This window comes from Theropithecus gelada, chromosome 20 (genome assembly GCF_003255815.1).
Source record: "Theropithecus gelada isolate Dixy chromosome 20, Tgel_1.0, whole genome shotgun sequence".
In the NCBI taxonomy this organism is placed as follows: Eukaryota; Metazoa; Chordata; class Mammalia; order Primates; family Cercopithecidae; genus Theropithecus; species Theropithecus gelada.
The window spans coordinates 72838213-72856342 of NC_037688.1; the positions used below are offsets into that span (position 1 = coordinate 72838213).

Sequence of the window (18130 nt, forward strand, 5' to 3'; positions counted from 1 at the left end):
GCCTGGGCACCACCTCCCAAGATGCAGTTTGATTCCTCTGGGGATGAGGGGAGCTGGAAGTGAGAACTGCCCCATATTCTGTTTTCTCTTTATGCCTGTTTGTCTTAGCACAGAAGTAGATGCATATGTTGAGGTATGAGGCAGAAAGACCCTTGAAACGGATGGATGTCTCCGGCAGGGAAAGGATTTGCCTCTCCAGAAATCAGCGGCGGAAGAAAGCACAGCTGTGTCTTTGTGTTTGTGCTGCAGGTGGGCAAGTGGGAGAACCAGACGCTGAGCCTGAGGCACGCCGTGTGGCCCAGGTACAAGTCCTTCTCCGACTGTGAGCCGGATGACAACCATCTCAGCATCGTCACCCTGGAGGAGGCCCCGTTCGTCATCGTGGAAGATATAGACCCCCTGACCGAGACGTGTGTGAGGAACACTGTGCCGTGTCGGAAGTTCGTCAAAATCAAGTGAGTGGCAGGGATGCTGTCGCCTGAATGTGCCCAACCCTTTGAAATAGCTTGGATCATCGATAGTAACAATATCTGTACTTGAATCATAAAATGTCATAGAAAATACACTCCATAATAGTAGGTATAATACAATAATCAATTTTAAAAAGACTTAGATAAATTCCTGGAGATGTGCCAAACTTGCATTCATTTAATTCCACCAGCAATATGAGGTGCGTAGTTTTGCCCGTTGTAAATATAATAAAACCAACTTATGGGAAGATTATGAAACATGTTCAAAGCCATCTAGCTAGGAAATGGAAGAGGTAGGACTCAAACAGTGGTCCAACTGACTCCACAGACATGTTTTTAACCCTTATGTTGAATCGATCCTCCCCTTCAGTATTTCTAGTTTAATTTAATTTATTCATTTATTTATTTTTGAACAAACATATTCAAAAAATATCTTTATATTTTTAATATAGAAAACATATTTATGTATTAAAATAGAAATATGTTTATATATTAAATATATGAGATTATATATTTTATATATTTAAAATATATAAAACATCATATATTTTTATGTATTAAAATATAAAACATTTTATGTATTAAAATATATAAAACATATTTTTATATATTTAAAATATTTTTTTTACTTCAAATATATGTAAAACATATTTTATACATTAAAAGATATAGTACATTGTATTTTTCATATATTAAAAATATATATAGCTGGACACAGTGATGCACGTCTATAATCTCAGCAGTTTGGGAGGCCAGGCTGGGCAGATTACTTGAGGTCAGGAGTTGAAGCCAGCCTAGGCAACATGGCTAAACCCTGTCTTTGTTAAAAATACAAAAACTAGCCAGGTATGGTGGTAGCCACCTGTGATCCCAGCTACTCAGGAGGCTGAAGCATGAGAATCACTTGAATCTGGGAGGTGGAGGTTGCGATAAGTCGAGATCGAGCCACTACACTCCAGCCTAGGTGACAGAGCGAGACTCTAACTCAAAAATAAATGAAGAAATGAAAATAGAAATATATAAAACATTATACATTTTTACATATTGAAATATACAAAGCATATATTTTTATATATTTTATATATAAACTATATACTTTATATATATATTTATATATATATTTTATATATATATAAACTATATATAAATATATATAAAAAAATAAACTATGTATTTATATATAAACTATATAGTTTTTATAAACTATTTTATATAAAATACGTAGTTTGTATATAAACTACATAGTTTATATGTTAAAATATAAACATATTTTCATATATTAAAAATATGGAAACCAATATATTTTTATATATTAAACGTATATAAAACATACATTTTTGTTAAAATATATAAAACATATTTTTATGTTAAAAATATATAAAACATATTTTTATGTTAAAAATGTATAAAACATATTTTTTATGTTAAAAATGTATAAAACATTTTTGTATGTTAAAAATGTATAAAACATATTTTTATATGTTAAAATATATAAAACATATTTTATATGTTGAAAATGTATAAAACATTATATATTTTTGTATGTCAAAAATATATAAAACTTTTTTTTTATGTATAATGACAGGATCTTGCTCTGTCCCCCAGGGTGGAGTGCAGTGGTATGATCACAGCTCACTGCGTTCTTGAACTCCTAGGCTCAAGCGATCCTCTCACCCCAGCCTCCTGAATAGCTGAGACTACAGGCCTGCGCCACCAAGTCTGGATCATTTTTTAATTAATTTTTGTTAGAGACAGGGGTCTTGCTGTGTTACTAAGGCTGGTCTCAAGCTCCTGACCTTAAGTGATCCTCGTGCCTTGGCCTCCTGAGTCACTGGGATTACAGTTGTGAGCCACTGTGTCCAGTTTCCTTTAGTCTTTTTAAAAATAATTATCTCATTTCCACTCTTCTGGCTGTCCCTTCGCTTTCGCCCACACATTCTTCTTCCTTCCATCTCCTTTATAGATCCCAGATTCGTGCTTCTCAAAAATGTGGAAAACATCTCTCCATTTGGGAGTGAACACACACCTTGCATATTACTTTCTGATACAATCCAGGTGCAATGGAACTTCTGGCCGTTTCTCAGCTCAGCAGCAGCTAGCAGGCACTGCATCTGTGTCATTTCTCTTTTTGTTATGATTGAAGAAAGAGCTGGCATTGTCTATTATGAGGTCCCCCTTAATCTACAAACCCTCTGGGGACACAGAAACCTCCATGGCCAACTCCGAGGCCCTGATCCTGGTATTTCCTAATTCAAACATAAGCAAAAACACCACCTCATAGGCGACTCACAGAAGAAAAAGGCCTGCTGTTGGATGGAAACTATTTTTTTTCTGAGTCCTTTCTGATCTGTTTCTTTTACCTACTTCTTACTCATCCTTTAAGTGTAGCTCCTGCATCCCAAGCTGGGTTAGGTCTTCCTACTTCCACAGTACCTGAGTCTGTCTCTCTTTACCCTCATCACCTGTCTGTACAGTGTCTAGTGTATCTGTCTTCTCCCTGGCTTCTGAGCCACCTACATATAGGGAATGTGACTTACTAATATTTGCACCCTCAGTTACAAGGGCACAGCATGACACACCAATGTTTGTTTCATGACTAGGAAGAGAGATTTTTACTTCCTCGTTTCAAACTTCAGTCTCAGCCATTAACACACCAGATGCAAGTCCCCAGATCTCAATCCTTTAGATCAGGATTTTAAAGATATAATATGTAATTGCTAAATGTACTATGAGGGCCTATTTTGGTTTGGAGAAAGTTTTATCAGTGGGGTCACAAATGTCAGCCTCTTTGAAGTTGAAATCCTGAATACATCATGGAATAAATAAATATGCCCCTCCTAAAAAGGCCTTTCCTTTCTCCGGTGTCCCCACTGTGGCTCCCTGGGATGAAGCTTTTTTTTGATAAGCAGTCCCCCAGCCTCCACTCTCCTGGAGATGAGGAAGAGGTGGGGCCCACCAAGGAAGGGCAAGTGTACATCCCGTGATTCATGATTCATGATTCATCATGATTCATAATTGTGTGAAACAGACCATGTTTTGGGGTCATGAATGTTTTAATGATTTTTTGCTGAATTCCTTTACAGTGAAATAAGACCAACATTGTTATAAATAAAATTGTTTTAATACAGAATGAATGAATGTGCATTAAGCACAGTTTACATGTTAGGCACATTGTTGGGCACAGGGGATACATTGATGAACAGGGAGAGCAAAAGACTAGGACCTTTCCATCATGGAACATATGTGGTTAGAAAACAATTCAACCAAGAAGAAATGGACAACCCCATGTTGTAATAAACCTTGTGATGAATAGAAAGAGAGTGGTATGAGAAGAGAGGAAATCGGTGTATGTGGGGTTACTTTAGCTCACACAGGTAAGGTTTAAGGTGATATATACAGGATGAGAAGGAGCCACACATGTGAAGATCTGGGAAAAGCCTTCCAGGCAGAGACAATGGCAGGTGCAAAGGCCCTGGGGAGGAAAGAAGCTTGGGAGTTTGGGAAACAGAAGGAAACCCAGTGCAATGCTAGAGAGTGATGAGTTACAAGGAGGACAGAGGAGATGATGTGGGAACGTTGTCAGAGGATGTTCTAATTTGGGTGGGTGTTCTTTGAGCAGAACTTGGCCCGACGAAGAAAGCAAAGTGGCTGGCAGAAAGCAGAGTCTAACCTCAGTGGGACACCTCCTCTATGATAACAATACCCTCCGTGTTTCAATAGGGTAATGAAATGAGGCCCCTTGTGTTCCAGAATCAATAACAGGAGTTTAGAACCTTTAAAATCCAAAGCCCTGGAGCTGAAAACAAGTAGATCCCCAAGTACTGAGTCACATTTGTATGAAGAAGAGAAATCAAAATAAGTTGCTGTCTTTAAAAGAATTGACTTTTCTACTAAAGACTATCAACAGCTTAACAGGTTCAAATTCACGTTTTTGGTTTCCGTGAGGAGACAGTAGCTTGCAGCTTTCCTTCTTCCACTTGGGGATATGAGGAGTTTACTGTGTGTCTAGATGAAATGAAAGTCTTTGACTCATGTGAGAGCAATAGAGAATTGCTAGGATCCACTAATCCCAACGTTAAAGAAGATTAGATCAATTGCATTTCCTACAGGGAACGTCTTTGAGACAGGCTGATCAGTTGCAAAAAGGATTCCTGTTAGACAACGTGATTGTATGAAACTTTTTTGTTTCTCACTTCTGATAAATGGTGGGGTCTTCTAAGAATACCAGGTAACAAGAAATGAGCTGAGAAATCTTTCTCTCTGCTCTGTTAGTTGGGTGATAAAGACATGCAGAGAAAATTGGAAAAATCATTTGGCCTGATGTGTAACGAGAAATGGCCATACTGTCAATTAAGCTCCCAAACTGTCAAATCGTTGGTGGGAAGAAAGGAAATTTATTTTTAAGTGCTGGATGAGATTAGTCTGAGTCTCCATGGTGGACAGGAGCCAACCCAGGACCTGGACACAGCTCTGAGTCCCATGGCTGTGCTCGTATCCACTGGCTATACTGGGAAATTGTAGAGCTGGTAAACTGGACAATTTATTGGATCCCTTTCCCCATATTTGTTTTTATGAGTCATTCCCTCTCTTGGGTGGTGGTGGAGCACTGAGAGAGATCACATGGGGACCATTTCTCAGTCTGTGTAGTTAAGTCACATCCCCTGCACGCCCACACAAGGGCTGTAATAGGAACCAACAGACGTTCCCAATTACAAGCTGGTCTGCAATTCCATAATTACTGTGATAAATTCAACTATTGAATTTGCTGCGTGCCTTTTTCATCCTGTGTCCCCAGGGCCCAGTTCCATGTCTTGTGCACAGTAGACACTGAGTGGGTACTTGTTGGGTGAAAATGCATCAATGATCATTTGTATTTAGAAATACACCTGGTGTTCAGGGATATGGGTGAGATAACTCATAAACTGGCTGAGGTTTCCAGGGAGACCAAAGAATGCCACTATATGCCCGTGACCCTTAATCTTAAACCTGGAGCATCTAAAATTTCTGTCTAATCTCCCAGAAATCTTGACCAGGTGAAGGAAGAGCCTGTGACAGGGGAAGAAGGGAAGGAACATAGAATGAAGGTGATAAAAATGAACAAAGGTGGGGAAGGAGTATCAGTGCATGGCCAACAGCAACCAGAAAGAAAAAGAGAGAATTCGATTTTGACACATTTTTCAGAGCCATGTATATTGAGAAGGAAGTAGTATCTGGACATTCTATCAACTTTAGTGTACTTAGGACACATTTCTATCATATTTGTGGCATTTTTAACTCTAGCCCAACCCCCTCCATTCTGGCTAATTGGTGGAGATGGAGCTCGCACATACCCCATGACTGTACAGTGTTGAGGTCACTAATCATCACATGCAAATATACACGGATGTGGCCTCCTACTACCCCCATGCTAAGGATGCTGGATCACAGCAGGTCATCCAGCCTCTAGGCAAGAGAGTAAAGTCTCTATGGTGGTCTGGGCTAACAGAAGCAGAGTGGTTGAGTACAAATCACTGACAGGATGTGGGGGTGGGGTGCAATGGTGAAGAGAGTGATTCAAGACAGGCAGTCTTTGATCCTGAGATAAAGGAAAGCATTGATAAGCAGGTGTCATTTACAACCCACTTCTGTTACTCAAAATTATGTTTTCCCACTTGAGTATGGTGGCTCACACCTGTAATCCCAGCACTTTGAAAGGCCAAAGTGGGAGTATCACTTGAGGCCAGGAGGTCCAGGCTGCAGTGAGCCATGATCGCATCACTGCAACCCGGTCTGGGTAACAGAGCAAGAGTGTGTCTCTTAAAATAATTGTTCTGTCAAATCTGCCTACCTTCATGGATATAGAGATGATGTATATCATACAAATCAATGTTGTTTGATGTCTGTGTGTTGTCAATTACATAAGTAGTATGTACTTACTAGATAATTTGGGAAGAAAAACCTAAAAATATAAAAAAGAAAACATGTTTTTCACCATTCCAAAATAGCTATGCTTGCTTCTTTCTTCCTTCCTTCCTTTCTCTTTCATTTTTCTTTTTTCCTTCCTTCCTTCCTTTCCCTCCCTCCCTCTCTCTCTTTCTCTCCCTTTCCTTCTTTCTTTTCCTTTTTCTCTTTTCTTTTCTTCCTTCCTTCCTTCCTTCCCTCCCTCCCTCCCTCTTTCTCTCTTTTTCTGTCTCCCTCTTTCTCTCCCTTTCTTTCTTTTCTTCCTTTCTTTTCCTTTCTTTTCTTTTCTTCTTTCTCTCTCTCTCTTTACTTTCTTCCCTCCCCTCCCCTCCCCTCTCCTCTCCTTTCCTTTCCTTTGTTTCAATAGAGTCTCACTCCGTCACCTAGGCTGGAGTGCAGTGGTATGATCTTGGCTCACTGCAACCTCTGCCTCCCAGGTTGAAGCTATTCTTATGCCTCCTACATAGCTGGGATTACAGGTGCATGCCACCATGCCCAGCTCATTTTTGTATTTTTAGTAAAAATACAGTTTCTCCATGTTGGCCAGGCTGGTCTCAAACTCCCAACCTCAGGGGATCCACCCAACTTGGCTTCCCAAAGTGCTGAGATTACAGGAAAGAGCCACTGTGCCTGTCCTATGCTTCATATTTCATTGTTTTTCCATACAGTTATTTCATAAGCTCATCTGCTTTTATATAGCTGTGATTATTCTGTTTGTACTACTGTGTAACCTACTTCTTTCATATGACATGGAAACATAAGAATTTTCCTGTGATGATGTTGGATTTCCATAGACATCACTTTAGTGCTTAGGTAACACTTCAATGTGTGGATGTGCCAAAAATGGGATATTCAAACAGAGAACATATTCATGAAATGCATGACTCAAAGACAGGGTTGAGCTAATGGGATATCCATTAATCAAGCATATTGCCCAGAAAGGCCTTGATCTTATGTGAGTTGTGTAAGTACTTTTTGCTATCAGTTGGATAGACCAGTATTTCCTTTCTTTTCTCTTTTCTCTCTCTCCTTCCTTCCTACCTTTTTCTTCCTTCCCTTTTCTTTCTTTCTCCTTCCTTCTTTTCTTTCTCCTTCCTTTCTTCCTTTTCTTTCCTTCTTTCTTTTTCTTTCTTTCTTTCTGTCTTTCTTTCTTTTCTTTCTTTCTTTCTTTCCTTCCCTCCTTCCTTCCTTCCTTCCTTCCTTCCTTCCTTCCTTCCTTCCTTCCTTCCTTCCTTCCTTTCTTTCTTTCTTTCTTTCTTTCTTTCTTTCTTTCTTTCTTTCTTTCTTTCTTTCTTTCTTTCTTTCTTTCCTCCTTTCCTCCTTTCCTCCTTTCCTCCCTTCCTCCCTTCCTCTCTTTCTCTCTTTCTTTCTTTCTCTCTCTTTCTTCACTCTTGTCACCCAGGCTTGAGTGCAATGCCATGATCTTGGCTCACTACAGCCTCCGCCTCCTGGGTTCAAGTCATTCTCATCCCTCAGCCTCCTGAGTGTCTGGAACTACAAGCCCCTGCCACCATGCCTGGCTAATTTTTGTTTTTTTAGTAGAGACAGGGTTTCGCCATGTTGGCCAGGCTGGTCTTGAACTCCTGACCTCAGGTGATCCACCCGCCTCGGCCTCCCAAAGTGCTGGGATTATAGGTGTGAGCCACCATACCCAGCCTCCTTTCTTTTTGAAGGTATTTTTCTGGTTTGCAAGGGTGTCCTTTGAATATGTCTTGTTCAGATGAATACAGCAAGGTGGCTGGTCTAAAACAATAAGTATAGCCTTGGTAGAGTATACAATAGCCTTTAAGATAGCTTAAATTTTAATAGGGCTTTTACCTGATCAAGGACTTTGTTTTTAGAGGTGTTTCCTTTTATACTACGTGTCACATATGTAGATAGGGAAGACATTATTAATGAGCCCTCATGTAACATTTGGCTCTATCAAGAGAAGTTCGGTCCACAAACTCAGGCATGGAATAGAACCCAGGTCTCCTGATTCTTGGTTAAGGTGTTCTCTGGGTACCTTCACTTCTCCCCTTTGGTTTCAAGCCTCTGTAATTATAAAATGAAGCAAAACCCTGCTTTCTCTGAGAATTTCACATCCTCCTCTCTTCCATTCTCTAATAAGTTTTTATGACTCAGTTTAGATCAGATGACTAAACTCTAGTCTAAAATTGTATATGTTATAAACTCTTAAAAATTTAAGAGTTGGTAATTTTTACCTGTTTAATGGGTATACAAATATCACCTAATTCAGAAAATGTTATGGAGATTAATTCAACAATTAGTATAAAGCCTTTAGGATAGTGCCTAGCAAATAGTAATTACTCAGTAAGTGTTAGCTCTTGTCATGATAACTGCTATAATTAAGGACATTTTCTGCTTTTGCTGTCATATACTCACTGTGGGTCCTTGGGAAAGCCACTTCCCCTTTTTAAACTTCAGTTTACTCATCTGAAAAATAGGAGAAGAGTACAGCTAATGATTGTGAACAAACCTTCCAGTGCTAACATTCTGTGGTCCTGGGATTTTTCTTTACAGCAATTCAACCAATGAGGGGATGAATGTGAAGAAATGCTGCAAGGGGTTCTGCATTGATATTCTGAAGAAGCTTTCCAGAACTGTGAAGTTTACTTACGACCTCTACCTGGTGACCAATGGGAAGCACGGCAAGAAAGTTAACAATGTGTGGAATGGAATGATCGGTGAAGTAAGTTATCTTTTCATCCCCTGGACTCTTATTCAGACAAAGTGCCTGCAGTCCTCAGGAATGTTGGCAGGAAAAGTAAAGGTACTGTTCTTCTTCTTCTTTTCTTTTCTTCTTTTTTTTTTTTTTTTTTTTTTGCCTTGCATCCAGGTGGTCTATCAACGGGCAGTCATGGCGGTTGGTTCTCTCACCATCAATGAGGAACGTTCTGAAGTGGTGGACTTCTCTGTGCCCTTTGTGGAAACGGGAATCAGTGTCATGGTTTCAAGAAGTAATGGCACCGTCTCACCTTCTGCTTTTCTAGGTGTGTGAATTTCATAATGACTATTGCTTTCCTATAAGGAATTGTAGGAAATCTTGTTTGCTCAGAGGATGGGACCGGAAAGGAACTTGTTCAGTTCCATTTGGCTATGGCAGCATTTGAATTATCCTATGAGAGGGTTAGGCTTTGTGTCCCTACCCAAATCTCATCTGGAATTGTAATCCACAGCTGTTGGGGGAGAGACCTGATGGGAGGTGACAGCATCATGGGGAATGTTTCTCCCATTCTGTTCTTGTGGTAGTGAGTGAGTTCTCATGAGATCTGATGGTTTAATAAGGGGCTCTTCCCCCTTCGCTTCACTTCTCTCATGTGCCACCATGTAGGACGTGCCTGCTTCCTCTTTTGCCATGATTGTAAGTTTCCTGGGGACTCCCCAGCCATGTGGAACTGTGAGTGAATTAAATCCCTTTCCTTTATAAATTACCCAATCTCAGGTTTTTTTTAGATGGAGTCTAGCTCTGTTGCCCAAGGTTGAGTGCAGTGGTGTGATCTCAGCTTACTGCAGCCTCTGCCTCCTGGCTTCAAGCGATTCTCCCACCTCAGCCTCCCCAGTAGCTGGGATTACAGGTGCCCACCACCATGCCTGGCTAATTTTTGTGTAGAGATGGGGTTTCACCATGTTGGCCAGACTGATCTCAAACTCCTGACCTCAAGTGATTCTCAGGCAGTTCTTTATAGCAGCATGAGAGTAGACTAATACATCCTAATTCACTCCCCTCCACCCCCAGTTCACATCTTTCATTTGTCTTAAACTTGGAAAAAGCTGCTGAAAAAAATATGATCACATATTCAGATACTGGTCTTGACTCCGTAGAATGTAAATTAATAGATATATTGCTTAGAATTTTGAAAACATTTAAAAAATAAACCTGTCTGTCCACAGTTAATTTAAACCAGCTCATAAACCTTTATTCAGCATCTACATATCCATCCTCCATCCCACAAAGAACAGCAATCATTTATTTGCTCGATGTAAGAGTGGAAATAATGATGACTGTGCAATGATTTATGCCAGTATTCTGCTAACAGAAGTAGTCTGAAAAGTATACGCTGATTTAAAATTAATCAAATCATATTTTAATTGTGACTACCCATTAAGCCAAATAGTTTGTAAAGAAGGACATTCTTTTGATTTTTTTAAACATTTCATAAATTTATGTTTTCACATAAAAGGTTTTATTTTTTTAAATCACGAAAGAGCTATATTTTCTATCATCTGCTTTTCTCTAGCACTCAGACTGTATTGGGTAACCTGGCTAGAGTAGCTGAAACTTCATGGAACATAGTAAAGCATTATTTTTGTCTTTAAAGGAAAGTGTTGTATTAACTGTTTGGTTATCATAAATGACTTTTGACCATAACTATCTTGTTGAATATCATGAAATTCAGATCACTAATTCCCCCTTGGCACTCGCATATAAGTGGGTTTGTCCCAAATTAGGGAAGGTTAAGACAAACCTGAATCTCTGGAGGAAAACTGAGAGAGGCAAAATATTATATATTTAATTTTTTAAAAATTTCAATAGCTCAGAGGTACAAGTGGTTTTAGGTTATATGGACGAATTATATAGTGGTGAAGTCTGGGCATTTAGTGTACCTGTCACCTAAATAGTGTACATTGTAGGTAATTTTTCATCACTCATCTCCCTCCCATCCTCTCCCTTTTTGAGTCTCCAGTGTCCATTATACCATTTGTGTGCTTTTTCATACTCATAGCTTAGCTTTCATTTAGAAATGAGAACATGGAGTATTAGATTTTCCATTCCTGAAAAACCCATCACCCAGTTCACATCTTTCATTTATCTCAAACTTAGAAAAAGCTGCTAAAAAAATAAGATCACATATTTAGATACTGGTCTTTACCCTGTAGAATGTAAATTAATAGCTATATTGCTTAGAGTCTTGAAAACATTTTTAAAATAAACCTGTCAGTCCACAGTTAATTTAAATCAGCCCATAAACCTTTATTCAGCATCTACATACCCATCCTCCATCTCACAAAGAACGCCAGTCATTTATTTAGATGACTAGCAAATATTTAGGATGATGGCCTCCAGTTTCATCCAAGTTGCTGCAAAAGACATTGCATCATTCTTTTTTATGGCTGAGTAGTATTCCACAATGTATATACACCACATTTTCTTTATGCAGTCATCAGCTGATGGACACATAGATTGATTCCATATCTTTGCAATTGTGAGCTGTGCTCTGATAAACATATGTATGCAAGTGTCTTTTTGATGTAATGACTTCTTTTCCTTTGGGTAGATACCCAGTAGTGAAATTGCTGGATCAAATGGTAGATCTACTTTTAGTTCTTTGAGAAATCTCCACCCTGGGAAAACAGTTATATTAAGGTCAACTAACTTTCTTATATTTTTCCAGAGACAAAAATAACTTTATCTTTTAAAGCAAATTGTAAACTCAAACCAAATTGTGGACACCAACTCCAAGCCCATTGTCTTATTCTTCCACTGTCTTCATTTATATGTAATGTTAGCATCCAGTGAAACTTTTGTGTTTCATTCTCTTCAGTGAAATATTGACTAACAGGATTTTGGACACTGCCTTACATTCAGAGCTCTGTGGATTTACTGTTTTCATTTTCGATAATCCATTTAAGCTGTTAAAATCCTTGCCACTCTCTGGATTTGATTGTGCACTAGTTGCTTCAATTTTTGTAACCTTTGTTGGAGTAATGTGGACCCTGACAAATACCTCATTATGTTCCTTTTGTCCCTCTGTCTGACATGGATTTAGATACTCATATCTTAATAAGAGAGCCTCACTATGCCAGGAACAATGCAACCAGCTGATACTGACAACACATGCAGAATCTTAATAATTCTTAGGTGGACATTCACTAAGTCTCTTCAGTCACTCCTAGTCATGTTTCCCCTCATTCCTTTTCAAACTCTTTGGCAGGAATCCTTTGCCCTGGAGGTTAAGAAAGGGTTAGAGGAAGTGAGTTCATTGATCAAAATGGAAAGAAATCGTTTCTTTTTTTAGAAAAAAAAATATTTCTTTAGTGAGCTAGAGAGAATTCTTTTTCCAATTCAGTCAGAGAGAAAAAAATATCAATTGGCTTGTCTCATGAAAATGGGTCACTAATATTGAATCTGGCCTCAACCCAGTTTCTCTGGATTTTTATCTTACTTGCATTTGTAAAACATTTCCATAAAAAAGTCAAGTATTTTGCTAAATTTAGCAAAACCTCTCTTTCCCCACACTTTTCCTGCTGCATTTTTTAAAGTAAAATAAATTGTAACCAGAGGAAACTATTTTCAAAGCTGTTTTTACACAGTCGGCTTAATATTTTTCCTAGTCACTAAATTACATCCTTATTTGATTGACTGTGCACCCCCTTATTTACGGTCATTATCTACAGATTTTGAAAGTCATAATGAACCATGCTAAGCTACATTTTTCCATTCACTGGCTCAGTCATCTGGAAGAGCCAAAACATTCAAAATCTGATTGTATTGCTCTTCATTATTTCCTATTCTCTCTCCTCCCCAGACTCCATTAACTCACATCAGAAGCACTTGCAGGTAATGCCTCTAAGCTTTTTGTGTAAAAATGTAACCAGTGGCTCTTCAAGGACAGAGATGGCATCTCCTGTAATATTTCTATCTAGCTAATTCTGAAGACTTTCCAAACAAGTTGGATTCTTTGATCCAAAGAAATGCTGACCTGGTATCTCCTCAATTGCAGTTCCTTCATGGATAAACATTGAATCTGTTTTAAACCATTAGAGGATGTAATAGAGAGTTATTTAAACTATTTCTGGGTCACTCCTTAGACACTGTAGACATGGCTTTAACGATGTTCTAATGTTTTTCTTTGTTTTGGGGCATGTGTCTGCATGCATACATTCACGTGTATGGTATCTTAGAATAGCAACACTTTGGGGCACTCATACGTACCTACTTTACTAAAACCATAGTACTGCAGCAGATCTGTGCTGTGCTCACAAGTTAAGGAACAGATGTGGTCAGTTCCAAGTGGGGAGACATCTGGGATCGTTGCTTCATCAGTTTCCGCCTGATTTTCTGACTGGTGTGTTAGTGACAAGTATGCACCTGTCAAAAAAAGTTCACTGCAAGTTTACAGTTTCTTGCATGCACATAGGATAATTCAGTTATGGTCCCTTCTAATGTTTAAAAATAATGTTTTCACAGCCTGTGGAGAAATAGAAGTTACCAGATTAATAAATATGCTCTTTCAAAAACCAGCATGCCGTTTTCAGAACCATGGACAGCGTATTGTTGCCCCAGTATTTCTGGCTTTAATCCTGGAATTAAACAGCTATTCCACTCAATATATTGTCGTATATTGTGTGCCTCACACACGAACAAACACTTTCTTGTATATACCCATTTACTCATCACAATGATCCTCCTCCGATAAGACACACTATGCAACTCGGAGAATTATTTTATCTCTATTCTTGAATATGAAGTACTTTTAAATCTCCTAATCATTTATTTATCTAATTTCCTTTTTGGATACAACTCAGTATTAAAGTGCTGTTATTTCAGGGACATAATATTGTTTATTACTCAAGCTAAATTTAAAATAAATTTCAGTTGCAGTCTCATTGATTTCTTGGAGCACATCTTGTGTTACTTAAGTTGTGTTACCTGTTGCTTTTTAATATATTTGCACTATCAAACTGCATTAGAAAGCATTCCTTACAGCTTTTAAATTATCCAATATAGCCAAAGTTAAGTTCAGACATATTCGTTTCTTGTTATACATTAAGCTCATTAAATTGGATTTTGTGATGACTTCTAACCGTGTTAAGTAGTCATACTCTAATAAGAAGGTGGCCTGCTATCAACCTAGTTGTTTATAAGTAGCTTCATTAGGAAAACAATTTTAAATAATATGTTTACTATTCAAGAGATATTATCAGACTTATTTTAACCCTCAGAAAATATTTGCTTATGAGGAAAAAGGTTTTAAGTTCATTGGTGTCTATAGGCAGTTTCTTCCCCATGATACATTCAGGTGGAGATGTATTCATTTTAAAAATTTATTTTCTGTTGATGTTGTAGCAAATCTATACCATAAATAAAATGGCTTCAGTCAGCTAATTTTCATATCCTTAATAAAGTTGAATAGAAATCTTATTTTACATAATATTTCTTACCTTTCTAGAGTGTTATAAGACTTACAGCCTTATGACTTGGCCTGCCCTTCTGACACATCCACCTACTGCTTAAGTTACATGCAAATGAGCTGATGAAAACTACTTTTGGTGGAAATAACCATCTATCCATCTACTATTTTATTGCCTCTACCCTTTAAGTGATGCTTTTTTTATTGAATTATCATGTGAAGATAATATTGTCAATTGACTTTCAATTGCATTTAAGGCTGCTACCAACATCAACAAGATTAATAAAGTGTAGCAATCTCATCTGTCTGAGGCAGAAGGTGAAATGGAGAGTGTGCTAGATTATAACTTTCCAATATTTCTGTCACCCATGATTTTATGATTCTTTTCCAACAGGTTATAATTCTCCCTTTATTTTCAGAATTTCCTGCATATCATCTTTCTAGCATGAAAAAATAACAAAAATAAAAATAAAAACCACAACAATTTGCAGGAGCCTATGGTTAACTATTAGGGCCTAGTCTTCTTTTTTTCTTCCTAGCTTTAGCCCCCTGGATGGTTCTATAATTGCAAAGGAACCTATGGCCAGTCTATTTGCATTCTAACTTGCTCCCTCTTTCTTATCACTCTTTTTTCTTCTGATTATCCTTGACCTAATTTGTAAAATGTCCTATGCTCTTGTCTATTTTTATTATATTATATGCAATCTTATACCTCAAATATTTTGTAGAATAAAGAATGATTTAAATTGATGAATCAAAAATGACTGGCTGGCCAGGAGCAGTGGCTCACGCCTGTAATCCCAGCACTTTCGGAGGCCGAGGTGGGCAGATCACCTGAGGTCAGGAGTTCGAGACCAGCCTGGGCAACATGGCAAAACCCCATCTCAACTAAAAATACAAAAATTAGCCAGGTGTGGTGGCACATGCCTGTAGTCCCAGCTACTCGGAAGGCTGAGGCAGGAGAATTGCTTTAATTTGGGGGTAGAGGTTGCAGCGAGCTGAAATTGTGCCACTACATTCCAGCCTGGGTGACACAGTGAGTGAAACTACATCTATAAAAAAAAAAAAAAAAAAAAAAAAAAAACGATTAGCTTCTTTTGAAGGATCAGATTCAAATTAGAGAAAATATTTTTGGTGAGCCTGCAAATGGATGTGTGCGCTTCCTGCTGGAAGTGAGGAAGAGATAATTGACCACTTTTCCATTCCTCCATCTGTTTATTTGCAGAACCATTCAGCGCCTCTGTCTGGGTGATGATGTTTGTGATGCTGCTCATTGTTTCTGCCATAGCTGTTTTTGTCTTTGAATACTTCAGCCCTGTTGGATACAACAGAAACTTAGCCAAAGGGAAAGGTAAGGATACCTTCATGAGCATGATTCAATGTTGATGCAATTTCATTTACCTTTAATGAACATTTCAGGTTTATAATACATTACTCTAGACCAGGCGTGGTGGCTCACGCCTGTAATCCCAGCACTTTGGGAGGCTGAGGTGGGTGAATCACAAGGTCAGAAGTTCAGAACCAGCCTGACCAATATGATGAAACCCATCTCTACTAAAAATGCAAAAATTTGCTGGGCATGGTGGCACACACCTGTAATACCAGCTACTCGGGAGACTGAGGCAGGAGAATCGCTTGAAACCAGGAGGCAGAGGTTGCAGTGAGTCGAGATTGTGCCACTTCACTCCAGCCTGAGTGACAGAGCGAGACTCCATCACATACACACACAAAAGAATATATTGCATTGGTGTACCATTGTATGAATGGTGTTTGGTCACTGATATTACTTGTAATGCCAGAAAAGTATGGTTTATGTACTTCGACTGAAGGATAAAACAGAATGAAATATTTTAATCTTGTTATCACCTGAAGTCAATAGTTGTTAGGTGGAAACCACTGATGTTCAATTTGTTGGGAAAGCAGATTTGAAGGAGCTTTTCTGGCAATTAATTTAAAAGATGCATGTCAAAAGAAATGCTAAAATTGTCATGGGTTTCAACTTCAGTCTATGCAAAGAAAATGACTTTATAAAATCTAGTTTAAGAACATTCCTCAAACTACTGAATCAATTTACATTAGTTTGACAATAAATATAACTATGAAGTGATATCTTTCCCCCTAGAGTTATATTTTCCTCTTGGTGGTGCCAAGAGGAAATTAAGTGTGCTAAGACCAAGTGCATTGATCTTAGTGCACTGTAGTTGATAAAGAGACAATCAGTAGATAGGAAATAAAATTGGGAGGCATTCGTTGGCTATAACTCATTAAAAGGATCCCACTCTAGCCAGGGTTTATGTCATACACATTATGCCATTTTGAGTGGGCTTTCCTCAGTGGGCACTACCTTCTAAGTGGGTGTTATCAGAAAAGTGTCAGGACCAAATCTCTTTCCCAAAAAATGACTTGATATGGTAGAAGATGGAACTTGAAGTCTCATATCCCCCCAAAAGCAGAGCACTTTAATGTGATTGATACATATTCTTTTTACTTGGATGTTTTAATGTTGGAAACAGTCAACAGGGCGTGGGAATCTATTAGGAACCTGGTTTTATTGAAATCTTTCAACTTCTTCCTCACCATTGAAGAGTGGTGATTACCACATAAACCATCTTCAATCAACCAAATACTAAACAATGCCATAAATAATGTTGTTGTGTTTAATGGGAGAGTGCAAGCCTTCATTTAAAGGATAATTTAACCACTAAGAAGATTTCCAACAGGGTGGAATCTGAGACGTTTCTGTGAGTGACTTTACTGTGATACAGTAGTCTTTTACATTTGCATAATCAGGGCTTGTGCTGTTGTGAATTTACACATTTATCTGATGAATATTTATCAAATGGGTACTATGTGCCAGGAGGCACTATACTGCTGCCAGAGATAATGTGGTAAATCAAATAGAGATTTTCTATCAGGGAGTTTAGAATTTAGTTGTGAAAATAACATGTAGACACACAAATTAATAATCACAGATTATAATAAATATCAAGAAGAAGAAGAAGAAAACATAGTAACATGATAGTGATGGGGTGCAGACACTACGTTAGATAAGATGGTCAATGGGAAAGGATGTTCATTGAGCTAGGACCTGAAGGGTGACATACGATTGTATCTGTGAAAAACGGTTACAATCATTTCGTGTAAAAGAAACAGCAAGCAGAAAGGCTGAAATTAATCTTGAGATGTTCAAGAAACGGAAAAAGGCTGAGGCTCATGCTTTTGGTCTCAAGGCTTTTTGAGGCCAAGGCAGGAGGATTGCCTGAGGTCAGGAGTTTGAGACCAGCCTGGCTAACATAGCAAGACCTCATTTCTACAATCAATCAATAAGTAAGCCAGGCATGATGATGTGTGCCTGTAGTCCCAGCTACTCAGAAGGCTGAGGTAGGAGAATTACTTGAGCTCAGAAGATTGAGGTTGCAGTGAGCTATGATCACACCACTGCGCTCTAGCCTACTCAGCAGAGCAAGACCCTGTCTCTCTTAAAAAATAAAATAAAAAGACATCAGTGAATGAGGGAGACAATAGTATAAGACGAAATCAGAGAGATAGGCAATTGACCATGGTAACCATGTCAGACTTTCTTCA

General features: G+C 38.4%; 1 protein-coding gene across 4 annotated transcripts in view; it reads left to right on the forward strand.

Annotated features, from left to right (window-relative positions):
* The window catches only part of GRIN2A (glutamate ionotropic receptor NMDA type subunit 2A), a 432458-nt gene that overhangs the window by 334702 nt on the left and 79626 nt on the right, over positions 1-18130 (forward strand). For all 4 annotated transcript variants that reach the window (XM_025371387.1, XM_025371386.1, XM_025371388.1 and 1 more), the window contains 4 exons: positions 250-455; positions 8934-9102; positions 9250-9403; positions 15771-15896. In XM_025371387.1, the coding sequence (XP_025227172.1) occupies positions 250-455; positions 8934-9102; positions 9250-9403; positions 15771-15896 (655 nt within the window). The remainder of the gene's footprint in view (positions 1-249; positions 456-8933; positions 9103-9249; positions 9404-15770; positions 15897-18130) is intronic.